This window comes from Vespula vulgaris, chromosome 13 (genome assembly GCF_905475345.1).
Source record: "Vespula vulgaris chromosome 13, iyVesVulg1.1, whole genome shotgun sequence".
Taxonomy (NCBI): Eukaryota; Metazoa; Arthropoda; class Insecta; order Hymenoptera; family Vespidae; genus Vespula; species Vespula vulgaris.
Window position 1 is genome coordinate 424,000 of NC_066598.1, and position 22,635 is coordinate 446,634.

Sequence of the window (22,635 nt, forward strand, 5' to 3'; positions counted from 1 at the left end):
ACAGAAGAGGAGGAGAAGTTACCGATAACGGTAACTGAGTGTGCCATTCGCGTTCGTAAACGTCACTATCGTTTGATAGCGAGCGCACGAAAAAGAGAGAACAACCGTCATGAAGTTATACGCGAGACTCTCATGCTCGTGCACTCATGGCGAAGATAACGAATGATACGAGTCGAAACAGCCACACCTTCACGAAGACGAGATACGCGTACTCGATCCGTGCCCCACCGGTTGGCTGGTTGGCTGGTTGGCTGGCTGGCTGGCGGGCTGTTGCCTCCTACAGCGGGCCTTGCACATACGTGTTTGCGTTGCGAAAGCGTCACTCCAAGCGGAACTAACGGTAACGAACGGTTACGAACGTAAGGGACCGGTTCGCAGAGTAAACGACATTTCACTCGAGCAGCGTCACGCTCACACCAGCCAGCCAGCCATCCAGTAAGAGGAAATAGAGGGAAAGAGATAGCGAGATTGGATGGACGACCGAATCGGTGAGAAGCGTAGGTACGGATCGGTGACTCTCAAACTTCGGATACGAAAGGATGTCCGCGTAGAGAAGAGAAAAATTCTAATGTCAAAGATATCGAGAAGCATGGTCGATAGGTAGCACGGTCGACTTTGAAAGTTTCGAATCTGCTCGATCGATAGAAAACGTTTCTCTTCCTCTCTCTCTCTCTCTCTCTCTTACAGTAACGATCCTGGTAGAACGATGGAGAGGGCACGTTCATGGTCGAGATAGGAGTATCGTGAGAGTTCCCGAGTGACGGACGATTCTAGTGCGCAATGGCGCGCGACATCTCTAAACTTCTGGCAAGCCCGGCGCACTGAGTGCGTTTCGCTGGTTTATAGCGTGCTCGTGGTTTAACGGATTCCGGGCGTTCGCTCGTACCTCCTGCTACAGCATCATCCACTCGCAGGCAAGCGTTGTTGCTTCGAGAGGGCAGCCGGTTCTTCGAATTGCACCGTCTCTCAGGCCGGTGCCTGCATCTGCATCTGCATCGAGCCGGAGGTCGGATAGTAAATTACACGTTGACTAGAACTGACAACCGCAATGCGTGCCATACGCGACCGTCGTGTACGGCCCTCTTCTCGCTCTCGCACTCACTTCCTGTACAAGACGGCGTGGGTTTATGCGTGCGTACTCCTACGCTATCGACCAAATTAGACCGCTCGCCGAATTACCAGATAGAGATCGAATACGCGAGATAGAGTATCCTATTAAGGACGAAAGAAAAAAGAAAAGCAATATTCTCCGACGCTAGTAGTTTACGCGAATCGTATTCCTACCGTAGGATATTAAATCAAGAAATAGATGATGAATCCTACCGATTCCGAGATACATACTTTATGGGAACGGTTATTTATCGCGAATTCTATTCTTTCATAAATTCTTTAATCCGTTACGGAATCTGGAGCATGGTATTCCTGCAATTGAAAATTTCATCGTTCATAGGTATTATATTTTCCAATTTCGGATGATAAGATTGACATTTAAATTTCAAAATACTGGAATATACGATGAAACGTCCAAGGTTTATAAACGTATCTACCTAGCATATCGTAGCACCTATAAAGAGAGGTGCGCAAGCGCGCGCGCCTTCACGCCGTCTTTTCTTTCCGGAAGACGGCATATTACAAAATCCTACTACTGGCTGGCATAGACCCCGTCGACATTGACTAGGCTGCTCGCCGTACACGTGGGTATCAGTGCCAAACACCGGTAGTTATGTATATTAGGAGCAGTAAAACTGATGCAAATTTATTTCGAAATTCTGCGCCGCTCTCGTAAAATCGTTTTAAAACTACCCTCGTAAAACGATTTGAGACCTTCTCCGTTCTTCTCCCTCTTTCTTCTCCGTTACTTTTCTGTCCTCTTCTTCCTTCTTCGCTCCCATGGGAAGTACCGCTTCGAGGCTTCAAGCCGGAAAGGCGTATCACGTCTTAAATAAATCGTTCACTTTCCGCCTTTAAAGCAACGACCTTCTCTTTCGACGTCGTAGAAATGCATAGTAGTCGATACGATCGTTTCTCTTATATCTTCGATTCTCTCTCCCTTGTTTTACTTTTAATTGCGTACGATAAATAAATATGAGAGACATGGAACCACGAATCAACGTTTTCAGAGCTTAGGTACACCGTATAAGCAAGGAATACCTGAAACACAGTCGATCGCGGAAAGGTAATTTGTTCCGGAGGCAAGCGAGGAACTTTGGCGCGTTCGTTTGAGATCGTGCTGGAACGAGAGCGAGAGAGAAACGGAGAGATAGATAGATAGATAGAGACAGAGAGAGGGAGAGAGAGAGAGAAGCCGTGGTCGTTGAAGGGGAACGAAAATTTAAGGGTAGCCGTATATTATCGCGATGAAGGGATTGTCTGAGGTTAACTGCCAGACCTTTGTAAGAGAGCGCGAAGCGAGTGGGCGAGAGAGAGAGAGAGAGAGAGAAAAGTGGAAGGAGGGAAGGTAAAAGAGGTTGGAGGTTGCACTATGAATATGCCGCCATTAGTCACACGCCGAACCGCGCCATAGAAAGAGAAATAGGTGACACGAGTTTCGCGGAATTGCGCGCCCTATTGGTATCCCCAGGGTACCGCGAGAGTAACGCGAACAATTCCTCGTGAATGCGCATTTGTCCCACCTCCCAACGACGAGCTCTTCCGCCGCTAGGTGGGCCACTATTATATCCCCTTTGCCCTTCTCCATCCCCCCAGTTACTAGGAACGAGGAGAGGTGCTAGAAGAGAATAGAGAGAAGCGGTATCCAAAAGCTCGATAAAACTTACTCAAATCCCTGGCAAGAAGCACGCCGCGGCGCTTCCGTAGTCCACAAACTTTAACAACGCCACCAAAACGTCCCTACCAACACGCTCCTTCCAGCCACTATCCAAATTCTCTGTCTTATCACAAAGCTATGTCGTTCGAAACATTAGCTCTCTAAGCGACGACCCTGTCACCGACAGACTCTATCGTTACATCTCAAAAGGCAGCAATGAAACGGTTAACTAAATTACTATATGTTACCTGTCACTCGCAGACATTGCTTCTCCCTTCTCTCCCTCTTTCTCTCGGATACAAACTATCTCTGTCAATGAGCCCTATCCTATTCTCGTGGATAGTCGGATGTTCTTCCGCTTTGGATACTACATTCAGCGTTTGGAAAAGCCTTGAAAGCACTTTGCACGCGATATTCTTGTAAACGAATAGAGAACGAATCTAGACTACGGAGAAGGAACGAGAGAGAAAGAGAAAGAGAGAATCGCGTCCGTGACTAGCTGCATTCGTGTACTCTATGGTTGATGTAGCGGCCATAAACGTGGCTCGTTAGTGTCAATAGTTATAACCGCAGAATTGCTATCTGTGGAAACGTAATTCTAAAATCAAGCGATGCGAAAGCAACTTGACACTGTTTCCTGAAGAATTTAAAAGACGTACTCGATATGCTTTATTTCAAGTAAATTTGATGTTACATTAAAGGAAAAAAGAAAAGTATCTATTTTCATATGACGTCATATTTGATGCCAAAATGTCATATCGGGTGCTCTATGTCTCAACGATGGCGAAGGCTCGCATCTGGTGGCCCTGATTATATCGTCTACCTTACCCCTGATCAAACGAAAGTTCGTTTCTGTCGGCTTCAACGTCATGTTGATCGTTTTTTGCAGTCTGTTCGTGTTGAACCACAGCTCCTCTTCGCCGTACTTGTTCGTGATCACTTTAATTCCGCTAACGTATTGCAAAGTTTCCTCGTCTTGAGAAATTATAACGATATTCTCAGGGGCGAATGGTTTCTCTATGTCCCAACAGGCGATAGCCGTTAATTGGACGAGTTGAAAAAATATAACGCCTCGTCGGGAAGTCGCCTGTACGCCGGCCTGGCTAGCTCGTTTGTAATTCGAACGAAATATAACAGGCTCCTGGAATTCGCTCTCCTTCAGCGAAAGCGTGTCCATGAATTTCTGGTAATAACTAGCGAGCGAGTTGAAATATAGATATCTGAAAGTATTACGGGTCATTCATTAGCAAAAAAGGAAAACGTACGTTGGATTCGTTCGGACTTTCCAACGCGACTCGATCTCCATCGTTTCAAGACATTATCGTAGGTGTGTCGGCAGGTGATCGACAAAAGGGCAAATGATCCGAGAGATGTTTCGAAACACGACCAAAAACCGGTTCTCTATGAAATACGATCGAGTCGGGGATTCGGTCAACTCGAAGAATAATTTGCCAATTTATTCGAAACCGAATCGAAGTACAACGAGAGGGAAGAAATATGAGAGAATAGTCTTGAAAACCAATGATTCGAGACGAATGCTTGATAACGCACCTGTGATCGTAAAATCCGACTGGCGAGAGCGACATACCAAGGGTTCCGTCGGTCAGATCGAACGACTCGCCGGCAATCGTGATGTTCATGGCATCCTTGTCCGGACCAAAAGCGTTGCCGGCCGTGTTCGAAAGTCGCCAAGAATAATTTTTGTAAAGATCGTACACGAAAATGCCGTTCTGATCAACGTCGGCAACGTAGAGGTACGCGTCGAGGCACGTCTTACCGATGTCCACGATCGGCGTGACTAAGGCCGCCTTCCCATACAACACCTGATCAGCGGGTACTACGTATTTGTGGATCAATTCATCCCTGTCTAAATCGAATATCAGGATCTTCGTAGGACAGACGGCATTTTTTCCCATCCTTCCAGTATCCACGACCCACAATCGATTGCACTCGTCTATCTGGACATTTTATACTGCAGATTATAACGATATTTCGGAAATAAATTTTACAAGAATTTCTCGATAACGATTCAAAAAGAAGGCTTAACGAAAAGTCGGGCTGAAACTAGATAAATCTGTCGTGCGCAACTGTGGCTTAAAAGAGATTTTAATTAGCGTAGAAACGAAATATAGACGATAAATAATTATCGATCGTTTAGTCCGACTTTATGATTCTAGATTTGAGAAGAGACGTTCGACCATATTTACCGCCAATCTGTACACGGATATAATGCTGTCGCAACCGGACGCCGCTGTGTGCCATTTCCAGTTAGGATAAGGTATTAACAAAGGACCACCAGGGCCATTTACGTTGCTCAGCACAGAAAGAGAGATCGGAGTACCGTGTAACCATTGTGGACTCGTGACAAATATCCGTCCGTGTCTATCGACGTCAACGTCTTGAGTAAATGGGTTGCCGAGAGTAAAATTTCTTCCGGTCAAACGAACGGCCGGGCGAACCCAGTCCAGGTATTTCCATTGATAAGCTACCTCCAGATTAGAACCTTCGATATGATCGAACAATTCGAAGAGAAAAAAAATCAAACTTAACGAGACCTTCATCGCTTCTGATGATTTTTTTTTCGCAGACTTATGAAACAAACTATATCTACTACAAAACGTCACTCGCGTCTTTCCTATACCGAATTACGAGGGAACCCGATCCTCCGATATCTTAATGTAGCAGACCTTTCTAAAATCCTGGCCTCGACTGTGTCCGCGATCGGAACTACACTGCAACTACGCAGAATGGTAAGTGTATATTCTGTACAGTACCGTACAGGTCGTTTCTCCAGTACCGGTATCAGAGCCGGTCGAGCGCCCCGCTATTACAAGTTTCTTCCGATTACCTACGTCACTGCCCACTACCACTTTTCCGTTTATGCTAATCGAAAAGTCTGGTTCACCTACAACTGGATAGCTGCCAGACGGTCCATCGCGCGCGTTATGATTCGTCGAGCAATCAGAAAACCATGGATATTCCCAGAACACGAAGGCGCGATGTTATCCATGGAAACATGAGCCGTATTATGTGAGCCAACATTCTTCGTTTAGCGTAACAAGATTTTCCTTTTATTTCCTCAAACGTTATAGTTCGACTTAAATAACCGGATGCTTGCAATTAGTTATATAAAGATGATGCGAATATTGCGTTATTTCAGTGCAATCGTCTTATTTAAAGGCTCGTAGTATTTGCAATTAGCGCAAAAAACTCATTCTGTTTATCTCACGGAAACGTATACACATCGCACGCATGTAAATCGAGAAATATTAATGAAAAGGTAAACCGGTTTTTAATCGCGCAACATCGATGAGAGAGAAATGAATGCGAGAGAAATTATGACAAGTATTAGCATTTTATCTAGTTTCCTAGTTTCTAAAACAAGCAAAGAAGAAAAACCGTAACATACGTGATTTCTGAAGAAGTTTAACGTTTCTCTGTTTAGAAACAAGTTTTAGTATCGCGAGTCGAGCAAAGAGAGACATTCGCGTTTTATACTTCATATATATATATATATATATATATATATATATATATATATATATATCCGACGAGAAGGATCATTGCGAAAGTACAACGATTTGATGAAATTAGAAGAAGCAAAAAGTTAAAGGTGCGCCGATGGAAGAAAGGTAAACGCGGTAGAGAGAAAATAGGTAGGGTATCGCTGATACTTTGACTGAAGGCTATCACGTAAATTAGCAAGGATGCTCCCGTAAGATTACTTTCCTTTGATCATAGCCTGCTGTCAAAGCAACGGCTCTTGGTGCCAAGGAAAGTAGGTTACATTATGAGCGCAAGTGTTCGCGTTGGTATTTTTTTTTATTTTTTTCTTTTTTTTCTTTTCACGTGCATATTCACCGAATAATAATAAACCTTTGACGTTATCGCTCGCGCGTATGCCAAAATGTTAACGTTGGTGGTTCCCTTTATGCAGACGTGTTTCAAAGCAGAGTTGCATTTTTCTCGTTCCTTATACTTGGCACGTTTTCATTTAAGGTCACAATAATTAATCTCCAGAAACAATGATACATTTAAGGTACTATAAAGTATCATAACAACGGAACGCCGAAGAATTCTACGTATTTAAAAACTAATAAGTAGTTTCTCGGGTTAAGCGAAACTCTTTTCCAACAGCTGTTATACCGCGATCACGCAATGTGGCTATAAGCGTGCTTGGGAGCGCAGTACGCTTTTCATCGCGAGATGCGAAGTCTAATTTTTTTGTCGGCTAGTCTCGAGGTTTGAATTGCATTACGCGCTTTTGCCCGTATCCGAGTGAAGCAAAACTACATTTGCCGAAGAGAAGTGGAAACCATAAATCACTTGGCTAGTCACGTTTAAGCCAAACTGGAAGACAAATGGCCGGCTAATTTCAATTTTAATGCGTGGATCCGAAAGGTATTGCGTCGGACCGGATTGGATGGTTTTGATTATCATTTTAAGACGATTCTCTGCGGAATGCCGGACATCACGAAGAGTAAAACGGAAAATACTTTAACTGGAAGAAAGTAACAATCAAAGTTTTAATTCGTTAACTCGACAATCGATCGTTCTTGCGGAACATCGTTTCTTCTGGATGGGCGAGCACGTGCAAACCACTCGGACTTCCTTCGAAATGAATTAATGAGGAAATAGAGAGTAGTACCCGTGGTCATTACGCTTACCGAGACTTAGTGCTCGGAAAAGATATCCGGGTCAATTAGGCCAACGATAATAACCTGTCGAGATGACAAGAAGGAGACCGTCGAATAAAATAACGAGCGTTTTAAAAGCGTTGATTATTATCGGAACGCGTAACGAGCGTGAGGAACTAGGGAACGCTAAAATGTCATTTTGTAAGAGTTTACTTTTCACGTACGTTTTTAACTGTTGCGGAAACATACTCCTATAATTTACTCTATAATAACTCGAAATTATTCATCGATTGAAAGCAAAAGAAACTAACCGAACGATCTGTCACGTTTGTTATTGCCTGCGGCTAGTATCTCGTATCGTTCATAGTTGGTTATCTTATATCGACGAGAGACAAGAAAGGCTTCCAAAATATGTCTCACTCTTCTATGGAAATAGTTCTTCTTTGCTACTTCGCTCTATCTTCTCCTTCTCCTCCTCCTCCTACTCTTCTTCTTCTTCTTCTTAAACCGAGTTTAGTAAACCATCCTACAAGGCAAAGTTCTGAACGTACGGGTGGCATCGAAGGAGCGTAAAGTCGGAGACGCCGTAAAAGTTGGCTAGAGTCAATTTTGCAGTTGAAATTGGTAATACGATTTGTAACGAAATATATAGTCGAAGAGAGTAAAACCGGGTAAAGAAGAGAAAGGTGGAAAAGACGTCGAGCATGGTTGAGAAGCGAGCCTTGTAACTTTGGTCCACTCTTTCTTTTTCTCTCCTATCCCCACGGATGACATTCACTGGACCAATCCATTCGGAGTTTGGTGTCACGGACACGTCTACCTTACGAAACGTGACAGCCTTGCGGGAAGACGTTGTACGTGACTGTCGTACCAACGAGAGATAGCACAGGAAAGCACGTTTTCGTGAAGAATGAGAATAATTAATTAATTATTACGATAAAAGGCTAGTGAGAGGGGGGGTGAGAGAAAGAGAGAGAGAGATAGAGAGGGAGAAAACGAAAGAGAGAGAGAGAGAGGGGGGGGGGAAGCGTTGAACGCAGTTGAGTTTGGAGGTCTCACGCACGATAAATTCTACAGCGAGATAAATAAAGCGTCACGGACGGCGTAAAGCGGAGCACAGTTTTACTCTCACATTAGCGTCGTCCGTAACGCAAAAGTATGCTACTCTGAATTTCTATTCAGTAACGAAGACACACAAGGTGTCGCGAAAGCCGCTATTATCACGCTTGGATAACAGACTTAATGTCTGTAGGAGGAAGAGAGAGAGAGAGAGAGAGAGTAAAAACTTTTGCATTTACGAAAATATGCGAATGCGTGTGCGAACACATTTGGAACGTTTATTTCTTTCCTTCTCTCCCTCTCTCTTATATTTCTTTCTTCTCTTATATTTCTTCTTTTCATTTTCTTTTGCTTTCTCCCAAGAGCGATTTTTAGAATGAACCCTTGAAGTAAGCATTCCTTACAAAACTTTTTAAACGCGGAAGGACTGTGTTTTAGCAAGGCGACACTACACGTCCCCAGTTTTAGTACGCAAATGGCAAACTATTAGGAAGCACGAGTATAATCTGCAAAAATGCAATAATAAGCGGCATACAGAGTGAAAAACGGTCGCGAACTTCTTCCAACCCCTTGACCTCGACCACCCCTTTCTCTTTATCTCTTTCTTTCTCTTCCTGAACCTTCTCATCTCTCCACCTACCAGCGGAGCTACCATCGCCAGTGTAATACTCCAAATGAAAACTTACGCTAATTAAACCGTTAATAGCTGGCCGCGCATGTACGTAACGACCTGCGGTGGTTACTTAATTCCGAGAAAATGAAACGTTCGGACTCTGCGTGCATGTAAACACATCGCTCGCCTACCTCCTTTCTCCGTATTCGCGAGAGCGTGAGTATTCGCGCGAGCGCACAGTGTGTTCGTTCGTCGTGTGCACGGCCGGTCGTCGCTAGCGAAGTCGTACTTTTTGTTCCTTGTACTTTTCGGTGCATTTTTAACATCCTTTCTTTTCCTCTCATCCGGATCTGTGTTTCGTTAAATCTCTGGAGAGGTCCAGGCCGCGGGCTGCCGCACATTTTCCTATGTTTCTTTTTTCCCTTATTCCGACTACGTATTAACAGAGCCATGAAAAAGAATTGAGAAAGTGGAATTAACGTTTGTTCGCGTATCGCTAGTACCCCACGTAAAAATTTCTCTACGGTTTTTAAGAATGAAATCGTTACGACGAAGCGACGCGTGTAGAAATATTAGAAAAAAGAAGATTCTGCGAGCGAGCGGTCGTAGTAAAAAAAAAAGTATGTCCGATTATCGTTAAATGTATACTTTCTTAACAAGCATTTTAACGATCCGACAAAATCGCGGTATAAAATTGTGCAGAAAAACGTACTCGTCCGTAGATGGACTCGAGAAACAGTCGAAGCACGGCAAAGAGAATAATTAAGCCGCATTTCAAAGGAGTTTCGTGTCGCCGTTCTCCGACCGAGAAGCAATCTTCTTCGATCGATTCTCTTCCTTAATAGAGAAACCCTCGCGCGACATAAGAGATAGAGAGAGAGAGAGAGAGAGAGAGAGAGAGAGAAATCGATGGAATATCCCGATGCCTATCCGTGGCAATGTGCAGGGAAATTGAACTTGCGAAAGGAGCGAGTACGAATTTGAATAACGCAATTCACCGAGTTAAGTTTCGAAAGAGGCATTAGAATGCAACAGCTGGCACTGTTTCTACCGCTGAAGCTACTGTTCTCGTTCATGAAAATCTTCGTTATCGAGGTTGCGTCTTCCATATAAATAGTTCATGAAAATAATGTTAACGTATAATAAACAAAAGCGAAATTGTTAGAAAAACCGAAAGTAGAGGATTAGAAAGATTCGACCGAGACAAGTCGTTTTTTTTATGCTTCTCGTCGGCCAACCCCTTTTCCGCAGCTTGTAGTCCCTCGAACGGCACTAATACAGAACTTTAATTATCGAGAGTGCCAGAGAAGCCTGCACGGCCCACGACTTTACTTTTTCCGGGATAACGAAAATCTTACGACCGAGAGTTTACTCTCCGCAATTTTTCTTACTCCGTACGACGACAACAGGGCGACGGTGTCAGACGTAGCAACGTCGTTAGCTCATGTTAGTCAAGTAGGATTATTCTGGCGTCACCTGAATCTTGTAATGTTTTGTTGCGTAAAAAAAGAACTGTATCTCTTCGTCGGCATGTGCGAATGGAACCTGTGCCATATCTAAACCCCATTCCCATATTTTTTTTACTTTAACCTGTCCCTTTCCGTCAGTATTTCTCTTCCTTTTTCTAGCTCTCGCTAGCTTTCGCTAGCTCTCCGTGCGACCCCAACGCGCGGAGTCGCCTCCTAGTCGTAGAAGAGCGACGTCTTGCTAACAAGAACCTGAAAAGATCTCCCGAGTAAGATCGAGGGTGATTTATCACCGTATCCGTGGCCCTATGTGCGCTTTTCCTATCCTTTTTTCCGCGTGCCACTTCTTTTCTTCAAGTCCCTCTCTCTATCTCTCTTCCCACCTTCACGTCATTCCTTTCTGCCCGTCGTGAAATCTACGTGCACACAACGGGACCAATCACCGATCCCCGTGCGATCGAATCAACCTTTTTCTCGAATAGAATTACTTCGATACGAGGAACAAATCTCCCGTCCCGACTACGTCGAGATAACTATATGGAGAATTCTATAAGTCGAGATTCAGTAAAAAAAAAGAAAAGATAAATAAATAAATAAAAAATAAAAAATAAAAAAATAAAAGGGAAGTCAGCGATTATTTCCACGCGTCGACAAAAGATATTTTTACGAATCAGCCCCCTCCGTAGGATTTTTACGTTTTACTTGGAAACGAGTCAATTGGTTACATTTACGGAATAAAAAAAGCTCGGTTTCGTAGAGAAGCACGCACAATGTCCCCGACAAAACGGATTCGTTTCAATCGTTCTTAATCGAGTAAGTTCCGCATATAGTCGTTTGTTCTGATCCAGTCGGTGTGGGCTATTCCACGTGTGACCCAGTGGAGAACACAATGGTCGCTGCTTTTTTCCCTCGGTTCGTTGTCAGGGAGCACTGCCTGTGTAAATACGATACGGCACTCGCTTTTCGTGCTTTCAAGCACAGTTAAAAAAAGGAGAAGGAGGAAGAGAGAATGGGACTGGGTTGAAAACAGCGGAAAGAGTAGAAGATATAGATGGAAACGGTGAAAGAGCAGCGGAGGTCAGTTCGGTCGTGAAATCGAAATTGCCTGACTCGGTTTTCAATTTACAGTTTGTAGGATGGTACTTGCCTTGACTGTACTATGCGGAAGAACCGCTTAAAAATAATATTTTCTTTTTACAGTCTCTCTTTCTCTCTCGCATTTCTCCGAAGCTTTTTACCGAGTTTTTGCCTCGTGCGATCGACGTAGAGATCCTCGTAGAAGTCAGACGAGGAGACAAAGAAGAAGACGAAAAAAAAAAGGGAAAAGAAAGAAGAAAAAGAGATGTGAACGAGAGAAGCAATATACGCGAACGATCGGTGATGTTCTTCGAAATCTACGGAATTAAAGTTCGACGATTTCTTACCCCGGACAGCTTATTAATACGATTATCGATTTTAAGTTCTTTCTACGGTCAACGATCGATAACTCCAGCCACATCCGTAACTTGACTTATAGGAGGAGGACTAGAATTGGCAGGGCGGAGAAAAACGGACCGGCTTGATTGCTAGGCCGATCGCAGACAGTGATTTGAGGCAATCTACCGGGTTCTTGTTACTCCTGACGACGAGTAATAACTGTAATGGGAGACAGTCTTCGAGGGTTACCATCGTTCTTCTTTCGTACCTCTTCTTCGATCTCATTGTCGAATTCGGTTAGCGAGTTTGCCCGTTTAAATCGTTCCTACGGAATACGTGACGCGTGGAGATGGTAAAAAAAGTGGATTTAGGAAAGATTGATCGATCGAATGACTCTCAAAACGTTAGGACTTTTATTTCCATTCTTCGACGAACCTTTCTCGCAAGGGATCCGATCTTCCGATCATTCGGAGTGAATGGGTAGGTATTAATTAAAAAAAAAAGAAAGATCAGATCGTCTAAAAAGAAACGTTCGAAAAAGGAATATAACTCGTTCTCCCTCGAAAAAGATAAATTTTCTATATAAAAATAATATCGCAGCGATGTCGTGAAATTTAAGCGGCTCTTGTTAATCTCCTCGATAAAGAATGTTGCGATAGTCTCGGTGCGGGTCTCCGGAGTTTCAGGCTTCGCACATACCTACTACTGCATAAACTATTTCCGATATGATACTCATCGTCGTAGAGAGAGCGACGAGGCCTCTCTTACTTTGCATCGAAGGAACCGTTATTTTCATAACGGCGGCCAACATCGTTCGCGCGAGAAGGCCATCGAGGATACGACGACCATTCGTATCGTTAAAGATATTCGTCGAGACGTTCTGCGAGATCTCCTTATCGTAAAAGTAGAAATGGACGAAGAGCTGCATCCTGACTGCTCTGGCTTTTTCCGGCCTTCCTTGATATTCCTTTCCGTTTGTTTTCACTGCCGATAATAACCGATGGATTTATGCGGTGTAGATACCTCGATCTTCACGAGTTTTTTTTTAGTCGCATCTTTTCCCGTCGTATTAATTCTTTTTTTCCCTCCTTCTTCCTTCTCTTCGAGAAGGGAGAAATATTACTAGGCGTTAAATGATTTGTAAGGTATCGGCGCGGATGTAACATTCAGATTAAAAACTCCAAACCGGATGAAAATTAAAAAATTTCGCTCGAAATACACTAGTGACAGTTCAAACAGTGGCACAGAAAGTCAGACGGTCGACTTAATTACATTTCCAGCGAAATGTTAAATATCTGAAGCTTATGTACATTGTAGCCGGAGGTCGGTATAAAAATTAGCGAAAGTTTTGTTTGACATTCGCGTATGCAAACATACATTTCCACTTCTACTGGTAGGCAGTACGAGGAGAAAGTGAGAGAGAAAGACAGAGGGAAAGAGCGGTCTCCGTGCTGTTAGAGTTAGCTTTTGTCCTTTAGAAGCTTTTGTCCGACATTCTTTCCCTGGGCTCTTGTATCTCGCGTTTTCCAATACGATCTCTCTCTCTCTCTCTCTCTCTCTCCCTCTTCCTCTCTCTCCCTCTCTGTCGTTTAGAACAATTTTTCGCGTTACACTTCATTTACCATCGAATCAAACGCGATATCCCATCGGAACGAACGAAATAATATCAAATTTATACGGAGCATGTATCAAATATAGAACGAACAATAAAGAAAACGAAGATGATTTAGTAAAAGTTTACTCGCTCGATCGAACTCTGCGACTAGTCGCTGAGAATAATAATTACGATCGTATCATAGGGAAGAGCGAGAAGAAGGGAAAAGAAAAGAAAAAAATCTTACTGGTAAGTTTAATGAGCTCACCATATTCATGAATTTTCGCGTGCTACGACTTTATTGCAGGAAATGATAGGGTGGAAGGAGAAAGAGAGTGAGAGAGGAGAAGGATGGTAGGGATGAGCGCCGCCGTGCGACGGGTCTACCTTTAAACAGAGCCATCAATCTTAGCTTAATGAACTCTTAATTATTTTGAGGACACGGCAGAGCGGGAAGGCAAACTGCCCGTATAATGGAAGTGCAAAATGTTCGCAACCAGCACCGCTATATGTGAGCGTGAACATCGGGAGGAGGAAGAAAAGCTGCGGTTCGGAGCTGCTATTAGATAAATATAGGGAGAGAAGGCCATCGCCGGGAAAACAAGGAAAATGAAAATAAAGGACACCGCACTACGATTCTCTCCTTCTTAAGCGTCGAGCCAGCTCGAGGGAAAGCGTAATACTAACGGAGAGTTTAAATATTCCCGAGTAAGTTACCAATGTACCAAAACGAAGAAATGAAAATAAAAGAAAAACAACTCCGTGACATACTCGACGGTACATAAACATACGGAGAACAAAAGAAAAATCGATCATTGTTACGAGCAATTCGCGGAAAAGAAGATATCGAAAGGAACTACGAACGTTTCTCGGAAAAATGTAAATACACGGTGCTGTATAAGAAAAAATTAAAAAATATTCCATGGCTCGAGTCGCAAGCGGCTTATAATATACACCGCGAAAATTACGTTGCCGCGCTCGTAGGCGTAACTTTGAAAATTACGCGAGTAGGGTATAAAAAGTTTCGGTGGGGGTGATCTAACTACTACGAAGTCAGTCCACGATGTGGTCCTTATTCACCACCCTCGTGGGAGTTGGCTGCAGCACGGTTATTACACGGAGACTTGCCGGGACTAGGCTTGCCGAACGTGCCGACGAAAAAGTCCCTCTTTAATACGTCGAAAATTCAACAGAGTCTCATTTATATATAACACTTGTACGCGTATGTATATACACAAATTATTACTTATGTCCCTGTATGTAAACAACGAGCGTTCGATTCTGAGCGAAAAAAGAAAAACAGTTTTTGTTGGAGAGATCGGAACGCGACAATGAGAGGAAAAGTAGAGACGACGAGAAAAAATGGACGATCGTCTTCGTTTGGCCAACGTTCTGACCCAAATTTCACCGCAGTTTCCGCATCGTTGACGTAGCACCGGAAAATGTTCAGCTCGCTTTTCTCAAACCCTTCCTCATCGTACTATCTATCCTTCACTCATTCTCTTTTCCTTTCTCTCGTTGTCACCGTCCTTCCATCGGAACTTTCTTCGATTCGCATTTTTATGCCGATTCAGATCCCGATAAAAGGGAATACGCATCCCAAACTTTGATTTCTGAATTTATCCAAGAGTAGGACAGTTAGGTTAATGTATTTTACGGCTAGATGCAATAAAATTCTATTGCCGTGATAATGTCGGAGCAATTCCAATTGACGGAAATACAATGGACGCTCTTTTATAGTTTAGGATTCGAAATAACCGACTCTCTTTAATTAAAACCAAAGAACTGTTAGAGTTAGAGCGCCACAGACAAAAAATATTACGAGCGATCGTTAATTTAATGTCACCGATATAATTTTGAGAAGCACGGACTGAAAACTACCGGACGAAGTAAGTATCTAAATGAATCCAAATAATCCAAAGTGGTCGTTTCGTAGAATCTAAGGACTACGTATCAGGAAGACGTGTCTATTATTAGCTCCTTGTGCGGCATTGTCCGTTCCACTCCAATTTCTCGAAATTTCGTGCGATAAAAATGGTATTGTCTTCGATTCTAATTCCAAGGGTAAAGCGGCGTAGCGCTTTTCTCTGTCTTTTCGAAGATAAAAATTTGTAGCTCGTATATAGAGTATCTCGTTGTATCTTCTAACTCGTACGCATACGTAGACGTGTAACGCATACGTCGCATTCTGAAAAAAAAGAATGAAAAAAAGGAAAAAGAAAGAAAGAAAAAAAAAGAAAAAAAAAAGCTGTCGCTCTTGGGAAGGCATACTACTCGATATGCGACTGCGTACTCTTCATCGAATAAAATGTTACGTCAGCCATCGAACGTTCGTCAGAAAGTCGGCCTCGTTGGCTGACGGATACCGGGACTGGTCTGCCAGCCTGATAACGAAATTATCTTAATCCAGAGCGATCGATTGACAGTTAGTCGATTGCTCGGCATTGCTAGATGGTTGCGAGGGCTGACGGCAACACCATATCCAATGTGTGGGGCACACGGACTCCAATTTGTGTCCCTGAATGCTTCGCGGGGAACCCCGACGGCGATCTTTTCTATCTTTTTGTTTTTTCTCTTTTTCCTCTACTGGAATCTCGTTCTTTTTTTCAACGCGCTACCGTCAGCTTTTCAAACGGAAAGAACGACGATTTTTTATGAGACAATACCGCGTAGAGACTTCATTGCGCGTCTTCTTCCTTTACCGAGCACGTATGTCGCCACGTAGACGTGGATCCGATCATTCAGACGATCGGTCTTAACGCAGTACCGTCCTGATTAGTATTAATCGTTTATATTAACGTATATACTACAAAGAGAATACGAGTTGAAAGTGGAATAAACGTATCGCTAATAATCGGGAACCCTTCCAGCATTACAAGCCGAATAACGAGTGCAAATTGTATTTCCCATTCAATTATACTTTTTCTCTCCAAGTTGATTAGGTTCTATAACGAACGTTCTGCATGATCACGTAATTGTAGATTGGATTGGATGCATTTGTTTCACGCGAGTGGATTACTTTCCCCACACGTCGTATAGTAGTAGCGATACGGAACGATACAGAACGAACAATTAGCTCGTAATTAACTTTATTAAATTTCTCGCAATGATAACGAATTTATCGGTCGTGCGTTTACGTAAATCTACTCGAACGAAACGAGACGTTACCACGTTTCCAAGTAGTCATTACGCGAATGTCGATTCGATTGAATGTATCGCGTGTAAAGGCTTTTATAAGCATCGAGTCGATGTTTATAAGACGTAAGAGCCTGCGAATGTAAACGTAGAGAGTTATTAATCAGTAACCTTGTCCCCATTTAAACATGAGAAGTCTAGTTATACGAAGGACGCCTTTACAACGTTAAACAGGATCGTTATACAACTGTCCGATAAAGAAAAACAACATCGAATTATGAATAACTATTACGGCTTATCGAAACGTTACACAACTCGTATTATTTACGTAAACATGTTATTGAAAACCAATACGCTATGAATGAAACGTTCTTAATTGATACCGTTGACAACAAAATAGTATAAACCAAAGACGAAACAGGAATATAATGATATAACGTATTATGTTTACACGTTAAAGAGAACTAGTATCGGACGTACGTGGGCTGGTGGCCTAGAGAATAAACACCGTATTGATCACGTGAGCGTAGTTAACTACCATCTTGATACGTTCCTTGATAAATCAAGAAATCCAACACAAATTGGATTATCCAACGGAAAGGAGGCAAATATTAGGATCGCCGTTGGAAGAACCCACCGACGGCCTTGGAATAAGACTAAAATAGAAATGTCAGACTTGGAGGAGAATAGGATGAAAAGAAGGAGAGAGAGAGTAGGAGAAAACTTTCCTTGACAAACGTGACACGCCGAAGTGGAAGCACGTAGCAAGCAACGGAAAATGGTTGGCGCATTGCTTCAACCGGGGATACGGCACTTGCAGATCTCGGAGCAATGGACGTGCTTCGCTACAGGGATTTATTAAAGTAATCTGCTTAACTCTGGTGACACCGAACCGGCCCCTAGACCGTTCTTCTCCTTCGTGCCATTCTAGGTTTCAGAGAGGAAGAGAGAGAGAGAGAGAGAATGAAATCCTACCTTACTCCGCACTTCCACTTCTCTTACCCTATTCTCTTCTCTTCCTATCTCCTATCTCTTTCTCTTCATTTCTCTGCGCAATATACTTCTTTCTTGCTTTCCCATTGCCCCAGTATCAACGCAGTGAATGGGAGAATTAGATATTTTTACTCGTTAACGGACGAATCTATGAACTCTCTAATCTATCTTTATTCTCTTTTAGTTTAGTTTCGAGACGTCATTTATCGTTCGCCCAAATCTGTGTTCCTCCGGAATACGCGAAATGGAAAGAGAGAAAGAGAGGAAGAAGTACGTCGAATATCCGAAGAGATTACTATGTTAGCAGAAGTACTACTGATTCGACTATATCACCAATTTCATTGGAAGAGAACCTTCCCTTGTGTGACCAATCTCCTCGATAAAGATCGATCACTATTCGATGGGAGTGCATCTGTCGTAATGTTCTGGAAAGCTTTCGGAATGAGGCCGTGCATAAAAGACTGTACCCAGTGTCTACCGTGTGCCGCTGACGTGAAAGATTCGCGATTGAGGCAGAAGGCATCGATCATCGCTTTCAGGACATTGCTTTGATCGGAAAGTACATTTGCGGCTGTTTTCGTGCCGACATGAATATTTCCTCTCTCTCTCTCTCTCTCTCTCTCTGTCTGACTCTTGGAACACACATCTACTTTTCTTCCTACGAGATAATCCAATTTATTTAACATCGTCACGTCCATCGTTCTAATAACAGTGACTCTCGATAGAAATAGATTGCCGATGATAAGTGGACGGTACCAAAAGCCAAGCTTTGTTCGGGCACCGAGCTACGGTTTCTCACAATAACAATTTATTTAAAATCTTTGCAAACACGGACGAAGTAGGGTCGTGGGAAATCCGATGAATGAACATCGGCATGCACGATGAAAATCCCCGGTAATTTGAACGTCGACGAAACGTAGGCAGCGTGTTGGAGGAAGGGCACACGGTAGCTTTATTGCGAATTTATGCAATGTTTAGCCGCATGACCAATTAGAGACGGGGCAACCATTGCGGCGCTCGTAAGGCGCGCCACGGCCGCGCTATGCCCCTGGAAAAATTATGCTTATGCATAACCACGGTGGCGGCTTTATGGTAATATCGTGGTCCGTGCTGAAATCTTCTATGCGCATACATAGGCGCGCCGTGTTTCGAATCTCCCCTCCTCTCGCTCTTGTACACACACACACACACACACACGCACACACTCTCTCTTTCTCTTAACCTCCCCCTCCCCTCCACAAATCCGTGCTAGTGGTGTTGGCCTCGAGCGGGCCGCACCATTCGAATACATTACCGAAGCATCTCTTTATTTAGTGGGCTCCGCTATCGCGTGTATTCTTGTTCTTTCTCTTTCTCTCTTTCTCGATAAAAGTTTGTGTAGGTGACCGTTCGACCATGAAACTCGACTGTACATTGGATATAGGTAGCCGCCACACCACCTGTGCGTTTACTCTTTCGCTGACTCTATCTCTCTTTCACTCTCTTCGCTTTACACTATAGATGCGTCGTTGAATAATAAGTTTATAAATTCCATAGAGCGAGCGGAACATTTCCATATTCAAAGTAAGCGCACCGTAACTATTACTCGAACGTTATTCCTGTTATTATCACGCCGGAAATATAAGCATTAGAAAATGAACAACGAGTACGCGCGTGGCCTTTTCGATCGCTGGAAACGTTCTCTCGTAATCCTAAACACGACTCGCATTTACGGACAGTTAATTTAAGAGAGAAAGTGAGAAAGGGGGAATGGGTTCGATGACAACGAAGAGAGGTCGTGGTGTTTTCTAGTGCGACGGAAAGACGAGTCGGTTGAAGAGCCCGACACATTCCGACGCGGTGATGCAGAGGAGTGGAACGGAGAGGTCGAGGGTCGAGAAGGAACGGTCTAACCGCTCTTAGAAAAAGCTGAAGAATATGGCCGTAATTACGGTAAAACAGAAGAGCGCAGTTTCTGCGAGAGCACGGCAATCCCGCACTGCGTCAACCGGTTCCACTTTCCAAACGCGGACATTAATCATTCTGCAAAATAAATGTTTCGAGTTTTCCTGCCTCTTCTTTCCCTTTCGCGTTTTCTCGATTTATCCCTTTTTATAGTAAGCCGGGCCATGTTTAAAAATAATCTCACATCGGAGTTGGAAGGAATGGAAAGCGGACAAAAAAAGAACGAAAAAAGGGAAACAAGAGAAAAAGAGAAAAGGGAGGAAACGAAGATGAAGTTCTCGATGATGAATTAATCGAGAGTTCCATGGGGTTTATGCGCAGGATGTTTTGTGGGTTGTCACAGTTTTTTTTTTTCGAAGATGGATTAACGCTCTCGACTCCGCGAACCGGAAAATATTGAAACGAAAGCGGGCGAGCATCGGCAAGCACCGAGATCCGTATTTTTCTTTTGATTCTCAACGTTTGGAACCGAGACAGACTTGGAAAGTTCATCGGGATAGAAAAAGAGAGAGGAACGTTACGGATTTAATAACCGTTCCCTTGAACTTCACATCCATGAAAAGGCGTAAAAGTACATTTAAACTTGTCTACCTTTACAAGGAATTTAATTAAAGAAACTTCTAATTCTTGTCAGGCCACCTTGCCCGTTCCACTTTTCTGCTTCGAACTAAACGAGATCTCCTCGTGTCTACTCTTTATTAAACCGATTCGTCCACTTTCGACGATCGACGTCGAACGCTTTATGTCTGGCGAAAACGAAAATTTCTTCGAGGAGAAAGAAAAATCTGATCGCGAGAACCCTCGAGAAGGGGGAATCCTTCGTCGAGAAAACTGGTTCCCTTCCACGTTACTGCGAGGAAAGTATCGAGAGAGAGAGAGAGAGAGAGACAGAGAGACGGCGAAAAAGATAAAAAGAGAAAACTGGAAATAGAATGACCAGAAGGGTTGGGATCGGCCGACGGGTGGACAAACGATATAAGATTCCACGCGGAAAGATGTTGTAATAAAAGGAACGGCTGACGCCGAGAAGAAAAAGAAGAGGTGGATGAAAAAGAGGAAAAGGGAGAGAAAAGAGTAGTGGTAGCCACTTGACGAGCTCGCTTTTCCTTTACCTCTGAGACTCTTCTCTTTCATCGCTCAAACGTTACACCCTTCGTCCGTCCACCTGACCCTCATCTAGCTATCTTTCTTCGCCCTTCTTTACCCGCCATCACGCTAAATGTGTTTTATATGACGGTCGACCGTCGGAGTTCTCCTCCTTCGAGCCGATAGGCATCGTTTAGGCGAACTTGGGCAACGCGCGCACGTCCCGATATAATTGACACCCGACCGTGTTTATTCTCTCGTCTTTTAATACGGGCATTAACGACAAAAACGAAAGGAAAACCGGAGGACTTTGAGTATGATCGATGAAATCACTACTTTATGAAAGTTTAATAGCTGCGACGGCAAGTAAATTCCTGCATTTCCGTTCGATTCACCAGGAGGATTCGAAGAGAGAGAGAGAGAGAGCTCATTTGATCGATCGTATTATCGCTCCAGACGGATAAAAGGATTCGAGTATTCGAAGGAAATAATCTCTCCAATTAATCACCACGAAAGCTTTTTATTTCGATATAAATGACCGAGCGCGCGTAGCTCCTATTTGACGAAAGGAAATAAGATCTCTTTCTCCATCTTCTCTCTACTTTCAAGATCCTTAGTTTACCGCGAAGCTTTATTTCGTAAGACCCTCGACGATAATCTTGAAGAAGGTGAGAGAGCCGATCGAGTCTCCTTGGTTTCTCCTTTCCCGACGAACCGAACAATGCCAGCACCCTTCTCCGGCTTCAGCCACGCGAATCTTCTGGTTTTTTTCCTTCGAATTTACGTTTTAATAATGTGCGAGAGGCAAAACGTCACCGTCGACGTATACGAATTACGCGGTCGCCAGAATGCATCATTACGGCGCACAATGCAATGTCCATCAAGTCCACCCACCCCACTGTCGGAATATTCCTCAACACCCCTTTGCACGGCCATCTAGAGGTGGCGCGAGAAGGGTGGCCAAAGAGGAGAGGGAAAAGAGGGAGGGTGGTGAGAGAAGCGGAGAAGAGCGTGGAAAGAGGACAGGAAGGAAAACGAAGAAAGAGAGATAGAAATCGTGGTAGGTTTGGAGAGAGCGAGACGAGGGAAAAGGGAAGAAGGGAAAAGAAGGGAAAGAGAAAGAACATCGCATTACTACCGTTGCGCTGGCGCGCAGAGCTCGACCGTAGTCGATCTTGCGGAACATTTTAATGACAGCAGCTTACCACGCGCATTTAACGCATCCGCAATCGCTCGTCTTGGTTAGCGGAGCATACGCGCGCGTTCATCGAAACAACTCTCCCCAACGAGCGAGCATCGCGCCATCCCTCGCTCGAGGACAACCCTCTCACCCTTTTGAGTCCTTCTCTCCTTCCAATTTCGCCCTCTTCCTCGTCATTTTCAAACATTTACGCTCGACCTCGCTTTTGCTGTTTATAATGCACACTCTTTTACTTTTATTTTCTCCTTTAAGCGGTCCTACAAGAATATATATTATAAATTATTACGAGAGGGACCGGAAAGGTTTCTATCCTTTGCTCTTTACCAAGAATCGAGATACGCAAGGGCAGATCCCTTACGTATCTCGTGATCGCTACGAACAAGTGCCGCGAATTCGTATTAATCTTCTCGCGAGGCAATGGCGCATACTCGGAGATGGATCGAGCAGCTTTCAATTTCGGCACAAAGAATACGTACACGTCGTCGTTTAATATCCTAGGAAATTCATTTTTTTCGACTCGAAAAATCCGCGAAAATAAAAGTATTTGATATCATATATCTTTCGCGTTTGGATACTCGTACTCGTTTCTTTCTCCTCGCGTCTGTGTTTAAGCGACCCGAACGAATCGAGAACTTTTAAAAAAGACAACGTTAAAAATGTGGAAAGGAAAGGACTGTTATCGGACTAAATTTTCGCACAATGTTTCCCAGGAGCGGTTGCATAT

At 43.6% G+C, this 22,635-nt stretch overlaps 2 protein-coding genes across 14 annotated transcripts in view; both read right to left on the reverse strand.

The window, feature by feature from the left end:
- Window positions 1-22,635, reverse strand: part of LOC127068422 (CUGBP Elav-like family member 4) — a 520,701-nt gene that overhangs the window by 342,851 nt on the left and 155,215 nt on the right. The gene's annotated exons all lie outside the window — the stretch shown is intronic.
- On the reverse strand, window positions 2,394-6,081 carry LOC127068428 (protein yellow-like). The gene is made up of 3 exons (XM_051004635.1): window positions 4,975-6,081; window positions 4,319-4,725; window positions 2,394-3,987 (listed from the first exon to the last, which is right to left on the reverse strand). The coding sequence occupies exons 1-3, from the start codon at window positions 5,326-5,328 to the stop codon at window positions 3,501-3,503; spliced, it is 1,248 nt and encodes a 415-aa protein (XP_050860592.1). The 5' UTR covers window positions 5,329-6,081; the 3' UTR covers window positions 2,394-3,500.